We start from the raw sequence: 26880 nt of genomic DNA, 5'->3' as shown, positions 1-26880 counted from the left end.
AGTCTCCTTTCCAAAAGCGCTTCCCAAAATGTCATCATATGATAAAAATTTTAAGTGACAGAAATTTAAAAACTAACATAATTCAGCTATTTTCATGACTCCTCTACTTCCAAAATCATTTAAACTTGTTGTGGAAAGTAGGGATGATAAAATTAAAGGAACCTCAAACTTCCAAAACCATACTGCTGTCATAAGAATATTTAAACAAATGCATAGACACTGCTTTCAACAACTTTATTGGTTTAATAAATGTTGTTGTACAAAATTAGTCTCTGGAACATCATATAAACAAGTATTACATTGTAATTACATTTTGTTTACCATATTTTAGCTGGGGGGCAATTTACTCTTCTTCTGGAAAATAAACATTCTCAAAATCTGAAATAGATACTGATTTTAAAAAGGAGATTGACAATATTCCTCATAGAAAGTCTCATAGAAAGAGCCAGAAATACAAGTCATGTTTATAATTTCTCTGGTTCATTTGAACTAGGGGGTAACGCTATTACGCTGATAAAGCTTACTTCTGTATTTCTATATTGCATAGCCGTAATTATTTACAAAACACTTCACAATAGCAGTAGTACAACCAGAAGGATAAGACAGTGTCTCAAAGGCTCATCGCTTTAGTACTTTCAACCTCAGAGATACACGGCTGATACTAGAAGGTGAATTTTCAACCCAGTATAAACATATGCATCAAAATCAAAAAACATTCAGACCAAGGCTATCACGTTTTTCCTTCCTTGAAGAAGTTCATTCCTTTCAGGTCTTCTGGCAGATAGTCCTGCTCTACAGGTTCCTTGTACATGGGGTTATATTTATAGCCTTTACCATAGCCCAAGTTCTTCATGAGCCTTGTTGGGGCATTTCTGAGGTGCAGTGGAACAGGCGGGAGAGGTCCTGTGTGCATTCTCAGACATTCTTTGACATTGCTGTATGCCCTGTATACCTCTATGGATTTTGGTGCTCTGGCAAAATAGACTACACACTGTGCGAGAATGACCTGCAAACAAGAAAAATAATTAGAATTGGAAGAAGAATGTTAAATGACTTCTTTCAAGCTCTTTGGGAAAAGTGCTGCTGTCCAGGTTGTTTGTACAGGACAGCATAACTAGGCTGATGTTTTTAACTGACTTCCATCTGCTACTACAATATCAGTATTACGATTTAACAACACAGTTTGTGATTTTGGCTCCTAGAGAAGGATGGCTAATTTAGAACATCAGAATATATGATTTTAATTATAACAGAAGGAAAACAAGACTGACAGAACAAAATGTAGTTAGTTAAAATATCAAATTTAACAGCAAATATGCAGTGAATTGTATTGTAAACTACAACATCTATTTCAAAAGCAATGATGTTCTGTTTACTAGTCAGAAAAATGATGCACTGAATGAACAATTAAATTTGCCTTCTTTGCAGCTTTTTATAATTACAACTAAATTTTGCAATTAACAGTGCTCTCAAACCAGTGAATGAATGAAGTCTTTACCTCACATTCTGGCATTCCAATAAAGTGACAACCCTGATAAGCAGCAACTGCTTGCGTTAAAGCCAAAGGATCGGCCAGCCCTGCACGAAGGGATTAGATGAAAGCAGATTAAAGTCAGTTTGCTTTAGTCACCATCTAACTTTTTTTTTCTTCCTGTAAGATGTAAGATTATCCATGCATATTTTAAAGTAGCTTTTTCAGATGGTGGAACTTGAGGTATGATATTTTGCAGTGCATAAGATGTACTCCCTCCATCTGCAACCTTCTCCTTTCTGTCCCCCAAAAAAGAAAACCTGAAAGTCACACCTGAAAGTCAGGTATGATTTACAGACTGAATCTGTTGCCACATGGTGGCTGCCTGAGCAATAGCAGGTGGTATGATATTCATTTACTTTTTTGGAAGGGGAAATACTGTTATATAGACATAGCTTCCCCAGATCTAACAACTCTTCAGCCATCATATCCCCACTAAAAATCTTGCATCTACCAGTTTAGGTAAGTCAACCGAGATGCCTTACAATTAGGCAGCTATCGAGTCCGAAAATTGCAAGGCAGGGTAGGAAGTTTTGTTTCTCTTGTACCCAGAGCAGATTTCTTGCTTTTAAACACCAGACTCTGGGAAGCAGAAACCTGAGGTAGATCATAATATTCCAGCACAAATGATTGCAAATACCTACCAATATCTTCACTTGCAAACCTCACCAGCCTCCTTGCCACATAGAGTGGATCCTCACCACCTTCAAGCATTCGAGCAAGCCAGTAAAGGGAAGCGTTTTCATCCGAACCTCTCATAGACTTATGCAGGGCAGAGATGCAATTGTAATGTTCTTCTCCTGTTTAGGATGGGGGGGATTGGGATACACAGTAAATACATTTAAAGGAACAGAATGTACTTTACTACATCACAGTAAATAAACATAACAAGCTTTTCCAAGTTCTTTTCATGCATACATGATCACGGTGTTCATGAATATCTTCAATACCTTCATATTTTGTCATGTAGATCATTATAGTAAATACATAAGCATAACAGAGCAACAGCAGATGAAAGGAGGGTGTTTTTTTAAATGCTACAAGGCAAGGAATTTGTGGGTTTTTTGATACCCTAATGACCTTTCCTTCAAAAAAAAATTAGGAAGGAAACCTTATACAAATATTTTTTAATTGACAAACAGTAAGTTAGGAATACGTATAAACTAGTCAGGAAGCACTACTGCATAAGGAATCAGTGAACAGATCTACTACGATGACCACTGCTTTCAGACACACAAATGCAATACTGAAAAGACAACAGAAGAATCAGAGAAATCCAATTCTTCACCAGTGATATTTTAGAAAAAGATTTTGCATCAATTAAAACCTGCAAATAAATTGTGAAGTAAACCAAACACGAGTTTGCTGTATTGTGTGAGGAAAGAGAGAAACAATTTTGCTGTGGATTTACAAGGATGGCATATTATTCATTCTGGAGGAAACAGAATCACATCATACAACCACTGCAGCCTCCTGTGAAATGGTGGGTTTTGTTGTGGACACCAGAACCGCTGGAAGGTTACTGAAAACTGTAAGAAGTTCAAACAAAAGCACAAACAAAAGAAAACAAAAATCCCTGAAAATACAAGACTGCTAATTACAGGGATCAGAGGAACAAATAATTTACGAGAAAATTTTAACACTGAAGTTTAGTGTAAGATTAAATACGGACTCCAAGGAGAAACCATGCCACTCCACAGATCTTTTAGGTCTACAGCTAAAAATAGCGGGATAAAATAAAGAACACAGCATGAGACCCTTCCTGCTTGCAAATTTTCTCCATGCAGGTGGCTGCGTTTCTTTTAATCAAACTTGTAAGAGTACTTTGCTGGCATACTGTTTTTAAACTTTTCACATAATCTGCTCTTTTATTTTTATAAAGTGCTTGGTATTCCTTGGCTCACAGCTGTGTATTATAAAGGCAACCGGCTGCATGTACAGCCATCTGTTATATTTCTCTTCCTCCTACGGCCAAAACGATTTACAGCCCCAGAGCTACATCAGAACACGCTACTGTCATTTGTAGGCTCTGCATAATAAAAAGCCATGCATATGAGTTTGAAAACCAAAGCCCCCAAATTCCTCCAACTGCTCCACTGAAAGCCAGTAAGACTTTCACCCTGCAGGTCAGAAACTGGTCCCATCTTCCTCTGTTACAGTTAACATTGCAGTATGATCCTGTGTGGAATTCTGAGTGTGGTCTTCTGGAATATGCAGGCCTGCAGATAGCTATTTTTAATTGGACTCCACACACAAAGAGCTCTGTGGTATGCAGTCATTATCATGCCAACATAAACAGCATGTCTGTGCTCCGTCATAACACTTGGTTTCGTAGCAATAAACCCAAGCAGCTGAACTCGCATCATCCTCTTGGAAGAGGTGTCTCTTAGTCTCTTGAAAGTAAAGAAGATGGCCTTTAAATATCTTGACAGGTTGAACGTGCACATCTTTTTTTTGCTGAAGTGCTTTTATACGCTGTTGGGGCTACTGGAACATGTCATACTTGAAACCAGCTGGATAGGCAGAAGGAAGCCAGCAGACAGGTTAGGTCTAGAGAGACATATCTTCAGAGTATTTCAGCTTAGAAAGAGAACAGATTTCTCCCTTTTATTTCCCTCCTCACAAAGTTAGTGTGGATAACTCAGTCATCTATACAATAACAGTACTTATACACCAGACTTGGTCTTCAAAAAAACTGTGGAATTGTACTTAAAATGCAGTTTCAATTAAAGGAAAAGAATACAGACAAAGGGCTTTTATGTTTCTTTTATAAATATACAGTTTTGATATTTTCTCAGTCAGATGCCTGAAACTGCTAAAAAAAGATGTAGACAACTCTTCTTTTTAGACCTTTGTTTACTAACTCTGTCTCTCAGGCTGGTTAACCCGAGTACAGATTTTGACCTTAAGAATTTAGTGTAGAGACAGACACATGCAAACTGATCTATCACTGCTGTTCTGCATCTTGGATGCCTCCTGAAATCAAAACTTTGAAGAGTTTCTGGAATCAAAATACATTTGTTCTGTGAGGTTCCCACATAGGCAAATACCCTTCCTAAGAGAAACAAGATACTTCGCAAGAGGCTTGGTGGTGGGTAGGATTTCCAAAGTGTCTAATGGACACTGACGCATAAATCTTGTTGACACTCAGTTTTGTGCCCCTAAATCTCTTAATGAAGAGTTTCCCTACTGATTTGTCTAAGGAGATAGTAATTTATCTAAAGCCTTATTTGTCTTAGACAAGGAAAAGGCCTCATTCCCTGACCATAACTAATCTCTGGACTTCTTAAGCAGTAAGCAAAAATAAAACAATAGTTTCTATCTCCCATTATTTCCTGTCTATTTTAGCCAAAGGTGAACATCAACTGCTCCCAGATAAAGACTAGAAGAAAGCTTTGGAAGAAAGACTACAGCAACAGCATGGGTAAAAAAGCATCTCTTTCAGGCCCAACAGAAAACAAGGAAGCCGACACGCAAACACTATGAAATTAGACATGTTTTCTTTCTTTTCTTTCCTCCTTTGTGTAAGAGGAAGGAACAACCATCTGAAGACGTTTCCAGTTTACAGAAGTAATAACTCTCTATTCAGCTTAATACATTCACAGCCTTTACCATAGACAAAGCTACACTATCACATAAATAATGAGACAAAACCCTGCAATTATTCTGATATTTATCTTTGCTATTTGCTACTAAAACAGCGTTAACACTAAGCCACAATACATGAGAAGAAAAGGAGACAATACAACTCTGTCTTAAAAATCCATTGTACATCTGTTGGATGGACAAAAGATTGGTCAATCCTTTGGATTGTTAACATTAATTGAATTCAGTCACTGCGTCATTTTCTCTGAAAATCACAACGAAAAAGAACTGCAATTGAAAGCTAAATACAACTAAAGAACTTATTTTCATTCACGCTGTGAGGGCTGCAGGCTGCTGCTGGCCATAAAGTCTCACTAGAGCTGTTTCTCTGTCCTACCAGTTAAAACACACAAATTGTCTGTGCGAAGATCTTGTCTTTATACATGTGCACATAGATCAGCACAACAGCCTGATGACTGGATTACAAATAATTTCCCTCCTAGACTATTTGGTGAAAGTTCACAAAAGAACGCCCAACTACATACCTTTGGCAAATTCTGCCTAATATGAATAAAAATAAATACCAAAGTAAAGTCAGAATTCTGTATTTACACAGCTCTGAACACCACTTACTTGGTGCTTGCTAGGTGAACACACTACATGCAAAAGTATATTGCTGCTATCGTGATTAGACAGCATCATATCCCTTCATTTTGTGAGGCTGAACCACTTTACTGGAGGAGTGTAGATTCCATCACAGGGAACTGTTATTCAAAAAGTCTGGGACAAAACATGCTACATAATATTTTTATTTACACAGCAGCCTCTATCCAGAAGCACTTAATACATGAAGCATCACTAGCTATCTCTAATGTGGACAGAAGCGGACAACTAAGACACAGGCCACTCTGCAGAAGAAAGGCACTTTGTAAAGTGATGTATGCAGGCAACCTACCCCTGTGACAATATTTACCACAGGCTCTTTGGCATTCATACATTCAGGAAAAACAGAATTCTCCCCTCTAACACCCATCTCTGAAAAAGTTTGACAAAAAAACCCTACCCAAAGCTCAAAGGATTTCTGTCACAGAGAAGGGGCGGAACAAGTGCTACCTAGACTGGATGCAAGCCTCAGGAAGAGGCACTCTGTGACACCTAACTGAGGAGACCTGGGAGCAATGGCCACAAAAAGAGTCCTACATGTCAGCCACCACAAGGCGACAGCAAACACACAAGGGAGCTGACAAAAACCTACAGGGCAGAAGCAAGTCACACCCAGTAAACTGGTCAGGTTTTCCCCTTCCTCATCTCTAATCATGACTCTTTCCTGCCACATACCCCATATAATTTTTCTCTTCCTCCCCCCCGCCTATCCTCTGCTTCCCATATCAGCCACTATATCAGTATGTGCCTAGTTGACCTCTTCCAAACAATGAGCCATCATTTTCTTTTTGTAATAGGAAGGCTGAAAACAAGCATATATGTGTGTTACAACTAATCCCTAGGAATCTCTCATCACAGGTTTTGAGTAGTAACAGCTAATCAAGTGTATCAAATACAGTGAAAAATAAAAATGAATCAGTCCTCCAGACATTGCTTGGCATAATCATTGGATACTAAAACGTGCAGTGATTCAAGTATTGCTGAAAAACTAGCACACTCATTCATGAGGACTCTCATAATCCCTAATATTCAATTCCTAATTTTTAACCCTATCACTTAAAAAGCTATAATGGCCAACTTCTGTAATGCCTAAATTGCCAAGTCACAAATTTAGTAAGAGAGGGTATCACATGAGGAATCCTTAAATGCATTTAGATGTGACCTGCCCTAAGCAAGCTACAAAATTCTTTGCCTTAAAAAGCATCTCTAAAAATAAAACAAACTGCTCGGGTTTTCAAATAAGATATTATTGTGAATGTGAGCACTTCCAAGACTTTCGAAGGAATAGCAGTGCAATGGAAGATTTCCAACCCTCCAAAAATAAACCTCCTCCTCTCCAAAATACCTCTTTTTCTTTACCATGCAATCCCTCAGATCTTAATACTCTAATGACCTTAAAGAACAAATAACTTCACCATGCAACTTTCTGCAGATGAACCTGCACTTTCTAAGTGGTGAGCAGGAACCCTGCTTGGAAGGAAGTTTTGGGTCAGACTCCTTGGTATCTACAGTTTGTTCTGCCACGGAACCAACAGCCTGGAAGCTACTAAGTGGATGGAGTGGGGGTGGGAATCTTAGTACAGAGCTACAAACTAATACAGAACCTACAGAACCTACTAATACAGACGCTACAAACTAATTCGAGAATCACTGCTGTACTGTAAAGGGAAAGTAATTTTTAGGCCAACATTTCAGTACAACCACTGCTTCATCACAGCAACTGGTATGAAAAAGAGAGAAGAAATATAAATTATAAAGTACTTCAAAATGCTGCATCTCAGAAAGTGTTTTTATCTGGCAGCAAAATTTTTTTTTTTTTTTTTTTTTAACAGCTACAGTCCTCAGAAGGAGCTGGCATCTATTTTATTATCCTCTAAACTTCAGTTTTTGATGCCTGATAAGTGCAGAGAGAGACTTTCTCTCAGACTGTTCTGTCAGTCACAGGATTCCCATTTTACTTCAGGGATCCTTCTGATGGGGGAAGCATATTCCTTAAGCTGCAGAAGAGCACTTCAGGCAAACAAAGGACCAGGTCTGGAAAGATGCAAGTAGAAAGTGTGATAGTGGTTATATAGGGTCTGCTTCTATCTCTGTCCTCGTGTCTACCTGTCTGCTCTAAACCTTACCCTGCCTTTTACCACCCTGACCCAGTATTTCCCTAGGGCTCTGAAGTGAGTGGGAAAGAGGGGAGAAAAATCCCTTAATGTACAAACATTTCCTAACTCTTCCTGAGCACCTGTAGCAGGGCTTGGAGCATGAGCATTTCTTAGGAGAGAAATCCCAGCAGATGTGCAGACATTCGCTCTCTGAAGAGACCTACTGCCAGCTGCTCTAGAACCCCATATGGATTTCAGACATCTGAGAAAGACATACAAACAAATCAACTTTAGTGTACACACAGAAAATAGGAAGCATGTTCTGTAGCACAGAACAGAGCACGCAAAAGTCACAACAAAATTTAAAAAAATTCATACAATTCTGATTAATTGGAACTGTTTGGCAAATTAGAGTATTTCTGCATGACTACTGCATATGTTTGCATGATGGCTGCGAATCAGCCAACTGACTGCCGCTACCAACCAAGCTTCTAAATCCCATCTTCCATTTCGAGTTTACATGGCTTTTGCTGGGCTACAGAGCAAGGAAGGGCTTCCTGTAGCTGATTTGGTCCTTCTTTGACAAAATTTCCTCCTCAGGGGTCTAGAATTTATGCAAAATAAGTCTTTGATAAACCAAGCCTAAGTCTGATAACACTGTGCATGGAAGAAAGCTTAAACTGAGGGAACCCATCTTGACTCTCAGTTCAAGACAAATTTGCAGGCATGTCACTGAGGAAGAAAAGCAACAGATCATATTTGATTAGACACAAAAACAGGAAATTCCACATGGACTTTTACGCGTATACATAAACTGGTATAACGACATAAAATCCAAAGCCTTCTTCCCAGCTAAAAAATCATTTTTCAAGAACACTATTTAAACAACAGCTGGAAAAGGAAAGAAAGTATTTCCCCAGTTCCTACTCTGTGGCACAGTATCTGCTGTCAGGTACTCACCTGCTCGGTCATAGAGTACATGAGATCGTTGTAGTCCTTCCTTTACATGCTCTTCTGTTATCAGAACTCCATCTGCAGAACAACCTTTGGTAATCCCTGCTGCTAATCTGGCCTGAACTGCTAACTGAAGTCCATTCAATCCAGTCCGTGCATCACCATCACAAAGGTAGGCTAGGGTACTTAGAGCTTTCTTCTCTATGTACACAGGGAATCTGCAATAGAATAATCCCACAGATTTATCCCACATCACACTCCTTTCATTGTGGCATATTATGCCGGAAGTCACTTTTCTTTACAAAGTCTGGTGAGAGGCAGCCACGTTTAAGTTTTATTCTTAACTCATTCTCTCATTTTTTAGCATTGCAGAGCTTTGGAGAATACTGTTTGACTCGACCGCTCCTCCTCCTGCCCCAATGCATGTTAAATACCACGGCAGATGAAAGCAACAGCTCTCATCTGTTTCTGTACTTCTGTGTTTTTCCTTGAGATTGCCCAGTCTCATTAAGTTCAATGGAAAGCAGGGTTAGGGTTTTGTTAAAAGCCCAATTCTGGCACAGTTAGTTGAACGTTAAAAGGTTTTACTTTGCCAGCATTTCATAGCTAGCACTTCAAATTCCTTGGCTAAAGGACAATGAAAAGGTAGGAAGCTATCCAAATGCATGAGAGAATACAGTGAGGTACAAAGTAATTAACATCAGTTCTTAAACTAACTGCTACTGCCAGAGAGAGCCTTCAGACGTCCTTTTAAAAGCAACAAATTATTGTTTACATTGTAAAGCATATGCCCATCCTACACCCTTTTTTGAAATGGTAACAGCTGTTAAGACTTAGTCATTGGAATAAAAAAAAAAAAAAAAAAAAAAAAAACTGGAGTACAAAGAAAAGCTATCCTAGTGCATGGAAGTCACTATTCTTGTCATCTACTACTTCAAGCATGCCAATACTACACGAACTCCTAAGATAAAAGGCCAAACTCCTGTCAACCCACACTATAAATGAACAAGACAGGAAGAGTTGAGAGATGCGGCAAAAGGCAAAGGGCTTGCTGAGATCTCATAGCAGGTTTATGCCAAAGCTGGGAAAATAACTCAAGTCCTCCAGCTCTTTCTCCAGGTTTTCACCCACTAGGCTGCAGTCTTCACTGACACAGTGTACAGGTGAACCGATTCTGCTCTACACACTCCATACACATACCACTGAGGATTTGACCCTCAAACTTTAATTATACAGACAAGTTAATGGGTAAGATGTTTGCCATCAGAGGATAAAACTGACTTGTTTTGAAAACAGAAGCTAGTGGAGCTAAAGCATAATAAAAATAATGGCCCTAACTACACCATTTCCAGTAACAAGACTTAAAATCAACAGCGACACGTATCAGCTGGGCATTAATGCACAGAGCTTGGAGAGAGAGGTAGTTTCTTACAGAGAACCAAATGTGCACCAAATAATTGGGAATTCACCCACATTGCTGCACTTCATTCACTGGAAAGATTTATTACTGTTACTACCAGTGATAACACACAGAAGCAATGCCAAGGTTCCCAGACACATAAATCCACTAATCTTCAATATTTGGCCTGCCTCTTTATGAGGTTATGAAAAATGTCTTTGTTAAGCATACAACAGCTGCAAGCAGCTCTGCAACTACAGGTACAGAAGCCCTAAACCTCCCCTCTTATTCCATACTAGTTAGTATTAGTCAGAATGGCAACTTTAGCTGCTGGTAACTTCTCTCTCTCTATTCCTGTCATACTAGATGCTCACTGTGCAAGCCTAAACAGAAAGAACCCTCTGCAAAGAGGTAAATCTAATCTACTTGCCTCCTCTATGAACATCTTCCTCCCTGCAAACAGACTTGGCATTCATCACCCCAAAGAAAAAGATATTAGGTACTGTAAAAACTTCAGCAGACAGTATTTGAGCCCTCTCATGTCCATCTCAGAGAGCAGAAAAGCTTGTAGAGTTGTAATCTCATTCTACATCGCTGCAAGTGAAAATTGACAAATGCCTTCTAGGGCCATAAACCACGCTGGAGAGAGTGGGCAGCAGGAATCACATATTCTGTAGGAAAACTAAATAACTTTATCTGTCTATGCGCACACACCACTTTGTACACACACCACTTTGTATTTTTTATTTCCATCTCTACTTCTCATATATTCAGTAAAGCTACTGAAAAAAAAAAGATCACACACATGTTCAGTCACACCAAGATAATCTCACTTTCTCCAAGACATTTCAAACACCTTCTTGGTGTTTGAATGGGGAAGCAGCAGAATACAATAACATAGTGCCTTTATTCAGTCAAGTATCTCATACATCAAATTCCCTGAAAATCAAGGAGCAACATTCACCCCTCAGTGCTACAGGTGGACACGAGGTTTTGTTAAATGCACTGAAACAAGACAGCAAGTGTCTCATTATCTGCAAAAAAAGGAAAGGCTATTTTTAAAAATCCAGCAGGCACTACACACAGACATCCTGCTGCTAATACCTCAATCAACAAGGAAAAAAACAGACATGCTGTACACTGAGCAAACAAACACTCTGGATATACCGGCAGGGTAGATTAGAGAGAAGGTTTCACATGAGTCCCATAAGGACTAAGCTCTTCGCCTGCAGTTTGCAAACAAGAACCCCAAGCACTTGAAAATTCCCCAAGCTGATCCTGGAAGGCTACAACTGCACTCAGTACCTGAAGGTGAAGGGGAAGCACCAAGAGCACTCAAGGGCAGTAAGAGAATTTACTATTTTTGTAAGAAGCTAAAAACAGTCTATCCCAAACCTAGCTGAGGTTAGGCAGAGCCCTATTGCCATTCAATTGCTTCCTAAAAATCAGCATAAGAAAGCTGAGTTATATTTCTGTCTCTTCAGATTACCTGTAAGACTATATGTGCTCTATTGACCCAACACAAGCAATTTGTATTATATGAATTAAAACAAAAAAACACACAAGAAAGTACTGAAAATCTTCCATGATGAAATCCAAGTTACAACATATTGATAATGGAAATCCCACTCCAAATAATGTATTTTATATTAGGCTGATCTAGCCTACATCTAGCATCACATACAGGACAACAATAAATGAGAAAATTGCCACATAGGAGCAAGTTGCTTGCCCTATATATTGAAGACAATCAAAGATCTGAAATAATCTAGTGCTTCTCTATTCTAGAATCTCAGTTCCATTTACACTCATTATTTCAAAATAAGAACGCTGTACACTCAGAATAACCAAATTCAGTTAATTTTTCTGAAGAATTAAAAGCTTAAAGTCAAATTTTTTATGATTTAATTTCACTAAGCAAGAGCCTGATTTCAAATCAGTATGACAATTATTTTGATATCTTGGCTTTCAAAAGACACTTGCTATATTTTACATTTTTAATCCAATCCCATCCTCAGAAGCTCAGATCACCTATACTCCTTCACTTTATCTCGACTTCCACACACCGTGGAACTGTAGGACAGAATGACTCCCACACTTTCTGACCTCTTTACAAGGTCCTGATCATCTTGCAGATGGGCAATCTCATATTTTTTCCACTCTCCAAATTTAACACACAACACACACTGTATGCCAATACTCAATGTCGGTACCTTGTAACTGATGCTACTTAGAGACAAATATATAAACAAGCCAATAGGGATGCCCAAGAATCTATCATCCACTGAGCTGAAGATGATATACTAGCTTAAGTAGTGGAAAACTACCACTACAGGATAATAAATCCTCTTCCCCATTCCCCCTTACCTCTATATCCTCAAGAGAGTTTGTGCCAAGAACCAATGTGAAACATAGCAAGAACTACCAATAAAACCTGTACATCACCACTGTGTTTGATCCAATGACGAGACAGTGTAAGCGGTACCACACAGCAGATACAACAAAGTCCAAGCAAGCAGAACCTTTATGATGAAAAGTTTAAAAATAATTGGGCAGAAGACAAGATAAAGTGGTCCACTGCTTCTTTTGCATATGGATCAGTAATTTCTTACATTCCCAGTGCAATTTTTCTCACTATATTCACTCCTTGACAGAGTGCAACAGCTTACAGGCAAATTTAAGGCTTCATCTGAAATACTGTAGGATGAGATGTATTGTCTACTGCCTTATAGCACTACTATTGAATATGTCCTCTCATTCCAGCAACTCTATAACCAGCAAGGAAATTGGATGGATGTTGCAATAAGAGAATCATTTTCTAAAATGGCATCCAACATTCAAGACCAAAAAGCCAACATTAAACACTCTGATTTCCAAACCAGTGAATTCAAAACCCTGTAGTACTTGTAACACAGACAGTAACAAGTTGACTTGCATGATGTACAGTCCTTCTAACAGGAAACTGGGGATTCTTCACTTCACTCATGTGTGCCTCCTCTGCTATTTAACTCCAAATATATTAATCCAACACCCAGCCCACTGTCTGACTTCAATTAGAGATACCATTCCGAAGGCAGCATTTACATGAAAAAAAGCAAAAGCCAAGAATGAAAAAAAGAATTTGGTTTCCTTCATCAACAACATAGTACAACTGTAGCATATCAGTGTATGGCAGGAACAAACCGATGCTGGTGAGGTAGCATTTGTCTAAACAGAAGAAAGCACCAGCAAAATTTCAGCAATATAAAATGTCTTCACTATCCACTTCTCCTTATTTCTCCTCCTCTTCATGAGTGTATGTTTCTTTCATATTCTGTCCTCTTTTAGCATATTTTACTTTTAGCCTACCTTAGCCTAGAGAAATGCAGCAACTATAATACAAAATAATCAAGTAGCTTTACGAATGGGATAATATGACAAAGAAGAAAACACTGAATTAGGTAATGCCTCCTGCTAGCTCTATCGCAGCCTTATAGCAAGAAAAGGCTGTACAACAGCCACAGTGGGATGAGGAGGAGCCAAATGATGCAACACTACTAGAAACCTGCAGCTATGGTGGAAGCAGAACAGGAAAGAGACATCAAGAAAACTTAAGGAAACAGATTCTGGTAGAGCCCACTTTCCTTTTGATTACTGTTGCATGCGTGTGCAGAGTAGAAATGACAAAAATCAGTGTGCCATTCAGCAATAGCTATTGTCTTGCTCAGCATAGAATATTCCTGTAGAAACTAAGAGAGATTTGCCCTCCCAGCAGGCGTATTCCTTAAGTTAAGAGGAGACACCACCAAGAATCATTCTCATCTTCAAATTCTCATCTAGGTCAGACATCATGTCAGACAAGTGATGTGACAGCAAGCCTGTCTGAGGCCAAGCAGCACATGCAGAACTTCATACTGCATTTCTGTGGTTTGAAAAGGGAGACTCATTCCTTAAGGAAATGAAATCTTAATTCAACACACACAACTCTTGTGCCTTCTGACTAGCTCTCTGCATCACTTCCAACATGGAAGTCCCACACCCACGAACATACTCCCTTAGAGCTCCGTCTCCAACTTTGCAACAAAGGCGATCAATTACCAACAGTAATTGCTGACATACTTTTATTTACGCCTTAGGACTGTCACCTGCCTGCAGCTAATGCTGGCTCTTTTTGACAACGGCAGGAAGGTAGAGAGGAAGAAAAGAGACACAGTTGCTCCTGCAGAGCAGTAGGCAGAGAAGAAACAAAAGAGCAGAAATGGCACGGAGAGTCAAGCAAGAAGCAGCAATTAACAAGGAGACCAAAAATTAAACCACAGGTAAGGGACAGGATGGCTAAAAAAGGAAACCAAGCATCAGCACCAACAGTGTGTATCAACTACAGGCCAGAACCAGATAGTGGCAGGAAACACAAAAAAGGCTAAATACACAACTGCAGCAAACAGTCTTAAATCCTTAATTCTGTTTTTGTTTTAACATGTTTGGCTCCTGTGTTAGTCACTGGTGTGTGGCACTCTCTCTTCATGGATAGGTTTCTGAAACTGTGCTAATCTGACAGTCTGCCCACCAGACTTCTTTCATTTTGATTAAGTACCACACTGTGCTGTTTAAATCATCCATAGCTAACGGAAGGTTACAGATACAGAGAGTCTGGCGAAACCCAAAGCCAAACAACTGCAGCTGAAACTATGCCTTGTACTTTAATCCCATACAGAAAGGAAAGTCTCAAAACCCCAGGCAGGGTGTAGCTCCAACCACAGCTGTGCCATTACATTAATGCTGACATGCAGTACTGCCCTCTCTTCTACAATTCACATCACTGCTGTATCTAAAAGCTACAGGTGGCTGAGCAATATGAGGCATGATACCCTAAAAAAAGGGGGGGCAATAGCTTCCATTCCCTGCCCTGATCTCCATATCCCGGCTAGGAATTCTGAGTACTCACATTCTGTGATAAAGCTGAAGGATAAAGTGTACTGCCTACGGCTGCCTTTTATTTATTTCGTAAACAGTGCCAGCCTAACTATCATCATGGCAATAAACCAAATTACTAGCAGTATGCATAAGCACCAACATGAAGGAACTGCAATTATAACCTGCACCACAGTAGCAGAGTATTATCCTTATTAGCTAGCCATTTCATAAGAGAGAGAACATTCCCTAACGACAAATCAGGACTTCAATTTTTTCAAAAACTCTCTCTTTAGTTTGGACAACAAGAAATGGAGAAAAACAAAATCTACCTTAAACTTAACTATTAACTTCTTGCAAAAAAACATTTCCCCCCGCCCCAAGCATACCATAAAACCTACCATAGCACTCAATTCTGCAGCTAAGGAAAAGTAGTATCCTTCTGCTCTTATTAAAAAAAAAAAAAAAAAAAAGATGCGGTAAACAGTAACCTTTTGTCAGGTGCTTCCAAAATAATTATAGAGGATGCCCCATCCACCACTTAATTGTAACATGATGCTTTTTATAACCAGTAAGAAAAAGTAATGCACATTAGGACATGCCAAGGACCCAGTTACAGGCTTCCACAGCAAATCCTCGGCAGCAGAAAAGATTTAAATATTCTGGGAGTGAGTCAAGAGCTGCAGATCCAAGCATAAAACTTGCTACTAATCCAGACAGTAAGATTATTTTTTCGATGGAGAGCCAAGGCTTTGGATTCTCTCTCTCTCTCAGCCACCCCCTCCACACCATATGCTGCTACTTCTTTTCTTTACTATCAGAAGCGGCTAGGGTTTCTCTTCCCACCCCCAACTTCATTCTCTCCCTGGCAGGCAGTCAATTCCTCGGGTCGTGTGCATTAACATGCTGCAGCTCATAAAGTACTCACTCTGAGCTCTCGCTATTGCTGCCAGTGGCAGACCTGTTGTGCTGTTCACCTTGGCCCAAAACCTGGATCCCTAAGGACCTGACCGCTCGTATCAGAATCGCCTCCATTGCCTCAACCGAGAGCTTCTCCAGAACGATAACCCGGCATCGGCTCAGAAGAGCAGAATTGACTTGGAAGGAAGGGTTTTCTGTGGTTGCTCCAATCAGCGTCACAGTTCCACATTCAACGTGAGGAAGGAAAGTGTCCTGAATATGGGAGGGAAGCAGAAAAAGCTGCTATCAATTGATGACAACCTGAAACATCCTATGTGAGTAGGCTATCTGCCATTTTCATAATACATTTTTCAGGTACTGTAAGTCTTTGGGTTTCCTGTTGATATGACAAATAACCTCACTGACAAGGCAGCTCATCTGCTCAGCTAAATGATTTAATTTCATGTACGCAGCACATTACGGCTGTTCACCTTAATAACCCATGCTTGCACCGATAATAATCCTGTTGAAAAGAAACAGGGTTAAAAAACTGCAAATTTTTAGCTTATTTATGTGACAACTTTATTGTTTGGCAAGACATACCATGAAAAACGCCTTAGCAAATCTACAGATAATGAAACTATTTTCTAACTACTCTTTGAACCAAAAGCATTAGGGCTACAATTCTCTATATAGTTCTACAGAATGGTTCAGAAAACTATGGGAAGATTGGAATATGGTTCCATAGAATTTAATAAAAACTGTCACTTGTAGTACAGAATTGAAAGAAGAAACGAAAAAAAGCCCACCCAAGTGATAGCTGCAGCAATATATGATCCCAAAGTGCCATGCCTTATTTTTCTCTTTGCCAGCAGAAACAAGGGGGTAACATTAAAACATAAAAAAACTCTAAGCCCCTCTACATTCCAGACTTTTGATTAATGGGAATGCAGAATGCTAACGCAGGGTAGAGGCTGAAATAAAGATATCTATGGGAAACATTACTAAGGCAACTTTGGAGAAGTAAAATTTCAGCAAAATGTCATACAAAGTCCTGCATGTAAGTCCTCTTAAGTATAGCTCAGTCTTTTATTTAAATACTTGAATCACAATAATTACACATTGATGCCTGGAAGTTAGTTATGGAATTTAATTTCTAAGTCTCTCCCAAATTCAGTTACCAGTAACATTAAAATTAAAAACAGAAGTCCAAAGTAAGCTATCATGTTAAGGAGAAGAGGTGAATTTTACAGGAAGTGCTGACAAACAATTTTTCCAAAAAATGACATAGTACAATACCTGCTGAGATTTATTGAAACGATGGATCTCGTCAATAAAGAGGATGGTTTTTCTCTTGAACAGTCTTTTTTCATTCTGGGCTTGGCTGATGACATCTCGAACATCATTTGTCTTGGCACTTGTGGCTGATAGTGTCACAAACCTTGTGCCGTTCTTTTTGCTGCTGCTGGCTATGATGTGCGCCAGGGTAGTCTGAAACAGTGGTAAGAGCTGGCTTTGTAAGAATCATTTTGGACGCAGAATGTACTGATGTGAAGGAAATATGTAAAGAACAAAGCTATATTCTGGACATAGATATAGTGTTGACAGTTTAGAGAACAGGGTGTTACAAAATATGTTCATGCTATTCATGTGCATGCCATTCATGTTCATGCTATTCTAGCACACAGAAGACTTAGAAACTTTCTGCTAGGGGCACCTGCCAAATCCAGTGCTGCATTTCTAAGGACTGCACTCGAAGTACCAGACCTACTCAGTCTTAATACTGAAAAGGCAAGCAATAATGACAGCTGTTTCCTTTACAGCTGAAGAAAAACTCTTTCCCAGATATGTTATTGCCACAGAAGACAGGCGGACTGCAGTTTACTGAGCAATTATTTTGTATAGTATCTTAGAGGATAAAGAGCTGGACTATTCTAAGATACCTGCAGAGGATTTCATAGTGCAATTACATTTAAGAAACAAAAAGCTACATAAATGTTGTTCATCAAACCTTTGGTATTTCCACAGCACATAAATATGAAATTAATCAAAAAGCAGTTCTCTACAAAAGCACGAGAATTTTAGTGCTGAAAACAAAAATAACTCCTTATATTTCTTGTCTAAATAGTCAACAGTAACCAAAACCTGGCCAAGAGAAGTAGAAGGCAGCTGACTGAACAAACTGTTGGCTGGTTTGAGTGAGCAGTTATCTTGTTTTTCTTTCTTTGTACACAACTCCTTCATATCACAATTTATTTATAGGGAATTTCAGTGCACCCACTAAAGCACAGAAGCAACCTCCACTATCTCACACGCAGATTCACTAAATCTGAATACACATTATAGGCATAATTTTCACGCCTTCCTTCACTCCCCTTGGTAAAGGCACGTGTACCTGCGTGTCCCACGCACAGTGTATCTCTATTTGAAAGTACTGCAAGTGAAAAATGGGTGATTGTTTCCTCAGCCTCACTTCTTCCATTAAAGAAGGAGCCCAAGGAATCTGAAGACAGAAATGCCTTAGCAGCTGAGGGGGAGGACGGCTACTGAAAGCTCCAAAACCGCTTCAAAAGATATTCCAAGTATTGAGGTTAATGCAGCAGGTGCTTCAAACCTGATCCTCTTGAAAGGAGACAGCGGAAACAACCACCTACCAGACCCCTACCAGTGCTGTTGGCAAGACCTTGTCCATTCCCCTAACAGCACTGCTCTGTCTCTTGATGAATCTCCCTGTCCCTGAGATGGCAACCAGCCCAAGGGGGGGAGGGGGGTGAAAAGGGAGGATATATTCCTATTTATTCTCTCTCCAGTTTCTGCAATAGCTTCCCAATTTTCTGTAGAAGAGGTCTTGTCCCATGTACTGACACGAGACTTGCATCTCATGTCAGACCCATCTCATCCCAGAAGCTCAAAACACCGACCCTTTCCCTCCTTGGAATGCTGCAGAAGACGAGGCTGGAAAGACACGCAGGAAAGTGCTCACAACGACACCTACAGAAAACAGGAAGATCTGGGAGACAAAGTGACACATTTATCTTCAAAACTAAGCTAAAAAATGAAACCAAAGTTGGTATTTCTCTACAAAAGTGACTTGGTACAGAATGTATCTTTGGAGGATGTACCCAGCATGCCTTAAAACTGCTGAAAGCATGGAAACCCCCAACATAGCAAGTCTGAAGACAAAAAAAGAAAAATGTACCTTTCCTTGCTTTAAAAGTAGCAGAAGAAGGAAGAAAAAAGAAAAAATCAAGTGGCTCTTCTTTTAGGAGCTCCACTTAGTTCATACTGCATCCTGGCCCTGATTTGCCAGGTTACACAGATGAACAGACTTGTTATATTTAGCATAAGTTTAAAAACATGACTAAATCAGGGCATTAGGAAGACTGCAGGGCAGATCACTGTTTATCTGCCTTCAGGCTGAATATTTTTGTAATCAATCAGCACATCCTGTAGTGAAAAATGAGATTCAGAAATGCCACATTTTTGCAAGACATACAAATATTAGTAAAGAAAACTATCTTTGTCTGCCAAAACAGCTAGAATCCTTGTAATTTTCTCTCAGTCAGCTCTGATATACAATCTTCAGATAGGCAGCTTTGTTGTTTAAAAAAAATCAGAGAGGAATTATTTTTAAACACATAGATTGGAGGCTGTTTGGATTTAGGAAAAAAATACAGAGAAATCTGTTTGAAAGTTACTTTTAGCACAAGAATCAACTGAAAACCTGCTACACAGTTCCCAGCCAATACACATGGACACCTCTCCCACCCTGCCAACCACTGGGTCAACAAAGGTTATCATAAGAATAACATACATTGTATTTCAAAACCAGTGCTCAAGGTACACAGGCATGTTCTTGGCTTCTTCCCTCCATCCTCCACAATCAATCTTTCAGCAAGTCAAATTGCCCATCACATACCGGTTGAGCTTCCCCCTTCCTCTGTAAGGTTATTATTTCCCACGAGCTCAATTTTTCATTTCTCCTTTTTCACATAATGTGTCTAGCAAAAGTCCACAACATGTTATACTTTTTCTCCCTCTTTACTATTATCAAGTTACAAGGAAGCTAGGAAACAGATATCTCAGTGGAGACCTAGCATAAGCATAGTAGTCTAAGAAGGAAAGCATTAGCACAGACAAACTGGAAAAAGCATGCTCTACAGTTTCTGCCACTAAATTAAATGACAATGTATTTGGGGGATAAGAAGAAATTTTTAAATCTAATAAGCAATAAGGTAAAGGAAAACACACAGAATATTATTCACTATCTAAAATAAATTTCAGTTTGATCTTTATAGTAGAAAAAACTCTTAAAAATCAGTTACAGTAATATGAACAAATACGTCCATATCAGAAAAAGCACAATATGCAGCAAGAGGAAATCTAAACAAGACTACATTCCGCTCCTTTTATTATATAGGTGTTTCTTCTTTAGATCAACTTTTTTCCTAATGGGAAGGAGGGAAAGTATTATTGTCCATAAATTAAGTGACATTTATTTCGGTGAGAACAGAAGTGATCCTGCAATCTATCCTTTTGCTGAATTCAGTGAAAATTACACCTTACAAAGCTCAATGTGTAACACCCATGCCCGTTCCAGAAATCATTCTGAGTTCTCTTCCATTATCCCAGCAAACTGTCCAAACTCACATCTATCATCTCAGGTTTTATGTGGAAAATTGCAGCACCCTATCAAACCTACTTGTTTAGCCAGGCTAAAGAAGTGCCATTAATTCACCAAAACACTTTTCAGGAAGAGTGGTATTGCCTAGCTCTCTTCAGAAAGCAGAAGTGAAATAGTTTGGCAGAGAATTGCATACACGGTCACATCATAGTAAAGAAAAGACCAGCTGAGAAGTTGTCTCTGAAATGTAAGGTCATTCTAACTTCATTTAAGTGGAAGATCAGGTAGATGTTGCTTAGGGATACACCTACAGTTAGTGGTTCACAGAATCTTTTCACATTCATCCTCAAATTGCTTAATTTTAGCAAAACAACTGTTGTAGGTGTCAGTCAAAGAAAACAACTGTGTCATCTTTGCAGTCTCTCAGGTTACATCTATACTGTCTTCAACAGTCCTGCGGGAGACCTCCTGCAAGGTGTGCAGAATAGCTTAAGCTCATTTCTTCCAGGCTCACAGTGCTTTTCATGAAGTGCTCACATTCATATCATGCATTAACAGGAGCAGGCTGTTGCGCAAGAGCTCTCCCTCACGCCTTGATGAGTCCTTCCAACATGCATGCTAAGCCCAATAAGTTTGGATGAGCACAAGGCCTCCTGGGACATCTTTGGATGACCAGAGCACATTTGGCACAGATTATACCTGCACTATGATATAGACCGCAGCACTGATTATTCCCCAGCAGGAATAACCTAATTGGCATCCAGGCTTCCCCAACAGGAGACCTTCTTGGTTTGTTCCAGAGCAAACCCCAGCATGAATTAACACATATGCAGCAGGGATGACAGAAAGTCTGAGTCTGGTGCAAAACACAGGAAACAAGCTCAACAGGTTAGTCATACCCACAGACTCGTAGGGGTTTGAATCGTATTATTAGAATTGCATCCTGCTTTTTTCTGTTGACCTCTGACCATGATTTCCCATGTATTTTTATCTTTTCCTTTGTTCTGGTCAGGATTTCCATATTTTTGCTTACATGTCATCAGCAGCCTCTTCTCACCCTCAGCCCTCCTTTTGAGTGCAGTCAGTAGGAGGCAGGCTAAACTGTGGTTGACGAGAAGCCAGGAAAGGCCGTGCTTTATTTCACAGCCCTAAGTGAGATACCATGAGCACCAGCGTCCTGGGATGCCAGCCAGGGAAGCAGTTCTCCGGGATGTAGTTAAAAGAGCTGTGGCCTGTCCTAGCCAACCCATAAGTGCTAGTACCTATACTGCTGAGCTGACCCCATGGTACCACACTGTGTCACAGGAGACACAGGCAAGGAGTCAGGTTGTGCCTAAAGGAAATTGGCAGGATAGCAGATGAAAAGGGCTCAGGGGCACTGACTATAAAGATAATGCAATCAAAAGTGGCAACAGTTGGCACTTATATAAGGGCACATGCTATTCTTAATTGTCTTGTTTGGTTCCTCACACCCCAAATAGCCCACTGAGACACTACTGGAGGCGTATGGTATCATTCACTGTGAACAACAGCAACAGCATGTGTTCTATAGCACTTCCAGAATCCAAGTCGGACCAAGCATAAACAGAGGCAAGGTCACTGCATAATGCTTACTGAAATGGAGCTGTGCCTCTTTTTGCTGGATCCAAATTTTTCCTTATATTCCAAACACTTTACAAATACAATGGGCAACTCCAGTTTTGCTTTCCCAGAGAACCCCACTAACTTATTCCTGACCGAGAACAGTGTAAGCAAAATCTAGCACACTGTATTTGAAGATTTCTCAGAGGTGACTGCAACGATGACCCCATTTTTCAGAATTATTCTCAAATTTCGCTCTACACTACTGTAAAAGACTCTATGCATTTTCAGTTAAAAACCTCAGGGGAATCAATTGAAAGAACTCATTATTTCAGCTGGCTTCAAATAAGGCCCCAAAGAGTATGAACAAGAGAAGATAAAATATATCCAAGCAATCAAATAGGCATGTAGGCAGTCACTTGAACTAGCAAAAGAGAAAAGGCTGGAGAGATCGCATGAGACATACAGATAGAGAAAAATATGCGTATAACTCAGGCAATCAGAATATACTTGCCCGCTTTGTTTCAATGTCTTGTGGCAAAGTTCTGAATAAAAACAAAGAAAAGAAATACAACAGACTCCTAAAAATTAAAGATAAACTTAGTGGGGGATAATGGAAATTTCAAGGGCAACTTGTTGTTTGATGTTTTGCATTTGTATCAACTTTGCCTACTTTAACTTAGTACTAGATTGCATATACAGACCTAAGAAAAATATGGGTAAGTGTTCTTTGTCCCACCTTTTACAAGCAGCGGGCTACAGATACTTTCTGCCTACTTTTTTTCTTGTTAAATGGCATATGTAAGGCAGAATGTTTACCACATTTAAATACAGAGTGTTCAGGTTTATAAAGCTTAAACTGTATCTGTGGCAGCAAAATTATTCTGTGCTCAAGTCACTCTGGTGTTCCGCTGCTAACTCTTTACTAAAATTGGTGCCCCATGGCAGACAAGCAAAAATCTAAATCCCTGTATTAAGGGGTCATAAATCACAGTACGGCTTACTCAGATTACACTAGGATTCATACAGGCCTTTAAAAATTTGCATAGTCAGGATGAACAAGCTAACTGTTCATAAGTTGATAACCATGGCACCTCTTCAAGGCAGTGTTTCATTTTATGCCCTGTGTCTGGTCAGCTTCTTAAAAGCAGAATACACATCCTTATGCTCAACACTTAGTGGTGCCAAAAGTAAAAACAGAAATAAACAGTCAAAGCAAGTCCCTCTAAAGCTTTTTTTGCGTTTGTAAGAAATTAGGATGACCAATTAACGGACAAAGATCTTTCTCTCTTAAAATAAGAAGGCTAGGTACACAAGAAAACTTAAAAAAACCTCACAATAGAAGTATCCTGATTTTGTCTTTTCAGTTTGGATTATGCTTTCTTGACAATTCACGTGCAGCTTGGTTAGAATAGTACAATGCATATACTTTTCTACTCAGGTACCTGGCTTTGTTACTTTCATAGTAAAGATTCTCCAAGAGTATTCTTGACCTACAATATAAAATATTGCCTTTATAGCACCTTAGTAAACAAGATTATTTTCTTCCTGCTCACAAAAACTGCCTGTGGAACTACCGCTTCTGGTAAAAGTCCATATTGAAAAGCAATCCATAAATTCATTTTAAACCAGGTCCAAAAGACTTATTCAGTCTCCATTTATTTTTCACTTACTCCAGCTCTACTCTTTAAAAAAGAAGTATCAGTCAGTGTGTTATTTGGCTGTGGAAATTGAAGAAAGCATAGGTGGGCTGCAGTAACTAGATTCCTCCAGACATAGGTAGCAGGAGCATGAAGAAGTTTAAGGAGTCGGCATGACCACCTTACTCAGCATTTCTGAATTTAGACCAGCATATCTAACCATATTCCTATTTCAGCACCCACCCTCCAATTTAGGCCTATTTTCTTTGATGGGTGGAGCTTAGCATGCAGCCTTGTTATATTTAAAGTTAGACAATATGAAGTTGTCTGTTAATATTTTCCCCGCTGAAAAAAGACTGTGCTTAACAGGAAAAGGGCTTGCTTTAGTCCAACCATTCCTGAAGTAGTGAGTATTTTTTTCTTCTCCTTCACAAGATTTTTTGGCTTCAAATGTTACTTTAGGTCATTCTTCACATAAAAAAAGAGATCTCCTTCATATCCATTCCCCAACTGTTTCATGTTAGTTCTCCATGAATTATTTTCTTAGACATGTTAATGTAAGCACATCCCAAATAATAAGTGAAAAAGTCTGGCAGGCAACCACAGATGACTTCTTCCATCTGTAGGTGGACTATTTTGCCTTTAAATCTGAAAGGACAGGAATTTAATGAAAATACACAAGTAAAGGAGAGAACTTTCAGCCACTCGACTGAGACATACAGTACCATTTATAGGGAAGAAGGCTTGAGATGAAACTATATTCTAGCATTGTCCTACAGGTATTTAATACACATGGATGAAGGGGAAAGTTCAACTTTCTGAAGTAGGAGTTTCTGTTTCAGCAGTTTCTGTTTCAGCCAGAAATGGCTGGTTTTCATACTTAGAACATGTCAAGAGTTAGCTGAAAGAGCGTAGCCTCAACATTGTTTGTTAAAAAGGAGTAGCCTAGAGAGAAGATGAGCTATCCAGCAGCCTAAAACATGTGGGGAGAGAAAATGTAACACATTAGTTTCTCCTCTCTCCCTGGCCACCTTATATCCACCAATCCACGCACTCATTGACGAGTTTTCAGAAACAGACCTTCACATCATCTCCTCTGTTTTTCTGAATTCTCTAAATTCACCAGCTCTTTCTTTTCAGGTACAGGCTATCTAAACAAAACAATTTGTCACATCATTGCTAACTGTATTCATCTGTCAGTCATTCCCTTAGATGTTCCTTACCTGTACCTACATCCTTAGATGTAGTCCCTTTTCCTCTTGAAGCAAATACGCTAAGAGAAAGGTGCCCCCTGCCCTCAACTTCTCTGCTAGAATTAATTCATTAGTCATTATTTTCCCTATTCCAGATCTCCCACATATGCCCTAATGCACATATCTCATGCATATACCTCCATACAAACAAAACTTAGTGCTGTGCACATCTTTGGGTTAAACTGACAGAGATAATTATGTATTTTGTTTGCTTAGCTTTTCATTTAAAAAACAACAAAGAATGGACTTTAGGGAAAAATGACAAAATTGAGCTGAAATCTTGGAGTTGTCCCTTCTAAACATTCTCCAGGCATTCATCTGGTCCTTGACTCTCTGCAGCTGTGTTGTAATTACAGTGTCTTTTGGGATGCACCAGATTCTGCCTCTGGTATCTTAAAAGCAGCAGAACAAGAGTCTTTGAGACAGAACAGCAGTGAGACCCTGTAATGGGAAGGGCTGCTCAGTGCAGTCTTGTTGTGTGTTTGTTTCTGTGTTAAGGTGGATGGATATTTAAGTATACCTGGGCGCAATGTTAGCTCCCTTGCACACCATGGCCTCTTGTGTCAGCAGCTAGAACTAGCGTGCTAAGGCAAACCTGGTACTCCCAAGCTATGTTTTACTAAGCTCACGTATCTCAACTCCATTTTCTAGACATTTTTACAGATTCTGTTTTGTGACTGCTTTTAAGCTTCTCGGGTTTTGTGTTTATTAATGACCCTGGAGTTTATTTATAGGAGGCCTATTACCCAAAATCAAAAAGGGGCTGTGCAACCAAAGTACAAGCTGGGGGGGGGGGGCGGGGGGGGGAAGGGGGTAGTTACTTACATTTTATTCCAGAAAGGTTGCATTTTCATTTTTATAAGTGAAGACAAGTGCTCAGCTGTCAACATAAAGGAATTATGGGAGAAGCCAATAAGACAGATCAAAAAAACCCTGCAAATCCCCCAAAATGAATAGCTCATCAACCTCAAAAACCGTGTTTTGGCACGGGGCAGAGAAGGGATGAGCCCGCACGCGGGGCCGGACCTGGGCCTAGCTCCTGTCCATGCCCCGGCTCGCAGCAAGGCGACGGCATGGCAGGCGGCGCCACTCACCTTGCCGCAGCCCGGTGGCCCCCAGAGGATGAGGGAGGGGATTTCGTGGGCCTCCAGCAAGGACCGCAGCAGGGTCTGCGCGCCCAGCACCCGCTCCTGCCCGACGTAGTCCCCCAGCGTGTCCGGCCGCAGCTTGTCGGCCAGCGGCTTCCCCTCCAGCTTCCGCGCGATGCTCCTGCCGCCCGGCGCCTCCCGCTCGCTTCCGTCCTCCGGCTCCTCGGCGGCCGCCCGCCGCGCCCCGCGCCCCCCGCCGGCGCCTCCCGGGCTCGGCCCCGCGGCGCCGGCCCCGCGGCCCTTGTGGAAGAGGGAGAAGACGGGGACAGCGGCAGGGCAGGGCTCCTCCAGCTCCCCCGCCACCTGCTCGCTCTCCTGCGGGGCGGCGGCGAGGCGCATCCTCTTGCAGGGGGGCGGCCACCCCCGCTCCGCCTCGCCCTCCCCGGCCTGCAAGCACCGGTCCAGGTGCGCGTTGATGTGCGCGGCCGGCAGCTCCCGCAGGCACACGGGGCACTGCACCAGCCGCTCCCCTGCGTCACCCTCCATCGCCTCCCGCCGATGCTCCGCGGGAAACGGCGCGGCCGCGGCAGGAAGCGACGCCGCCGGCGCCCGCAGCCCTTCGGGAGCTGTAGTCCGCCCGGCCTGCCGCCCCCGCGGGGCCGCCGCTCTACCCCTT

The 26880-nt window shown here is 40.6% G+C and overlaps 1 protein-coding gene across 1 annotated transcript; it reads right to left on the bottom strand.

Annotated features, from left to right (window-relative positions):
• Positions 1–217: 217 nt before the first annotated feature.
• On the bottom strand, positions 218–26880 carry WRNIP1 (WRN helicase interacting protein 1). Its single transcript, XM_026114870.2, has 7 exons — positions 26211–26880; positions 17318–17509; positions 16047–16291; positions 8836–9047; positions 2176–2331; positions 1499–1578; positions 218–1006 (listed from the first exon to the last, which is right to left on the bottom strand). The coding sequence occupies exons 1-7, from the start codon at positions 26748–26750 to the stop codon at positions 731–733; spliced, it is 1701 nt and encodes a 566-aa protein (XP_025970655.2). The 5' UTR covers positions 26751–26880; the 3' UTR covers positions 218–730.

The sequence above is a fragment of the Dromaius novaehollandiae genome, chromosome 2 (assembly GCF_036370855.1).
Source record: "Dromaius novaehollandiae isolate bDroNov1 chromosome 2, bDroNov1.hap1, whole genome shotgun sequence".
NCBI lineage: Eukaryota > Metazoa > Chordata > Aves > Casuariiformes > Dromaiidae > Dromaius > Dromaius novaehollandiae.
This window is presented reverse-complemented; position numbering and strand designations above follow the sequence as displayed.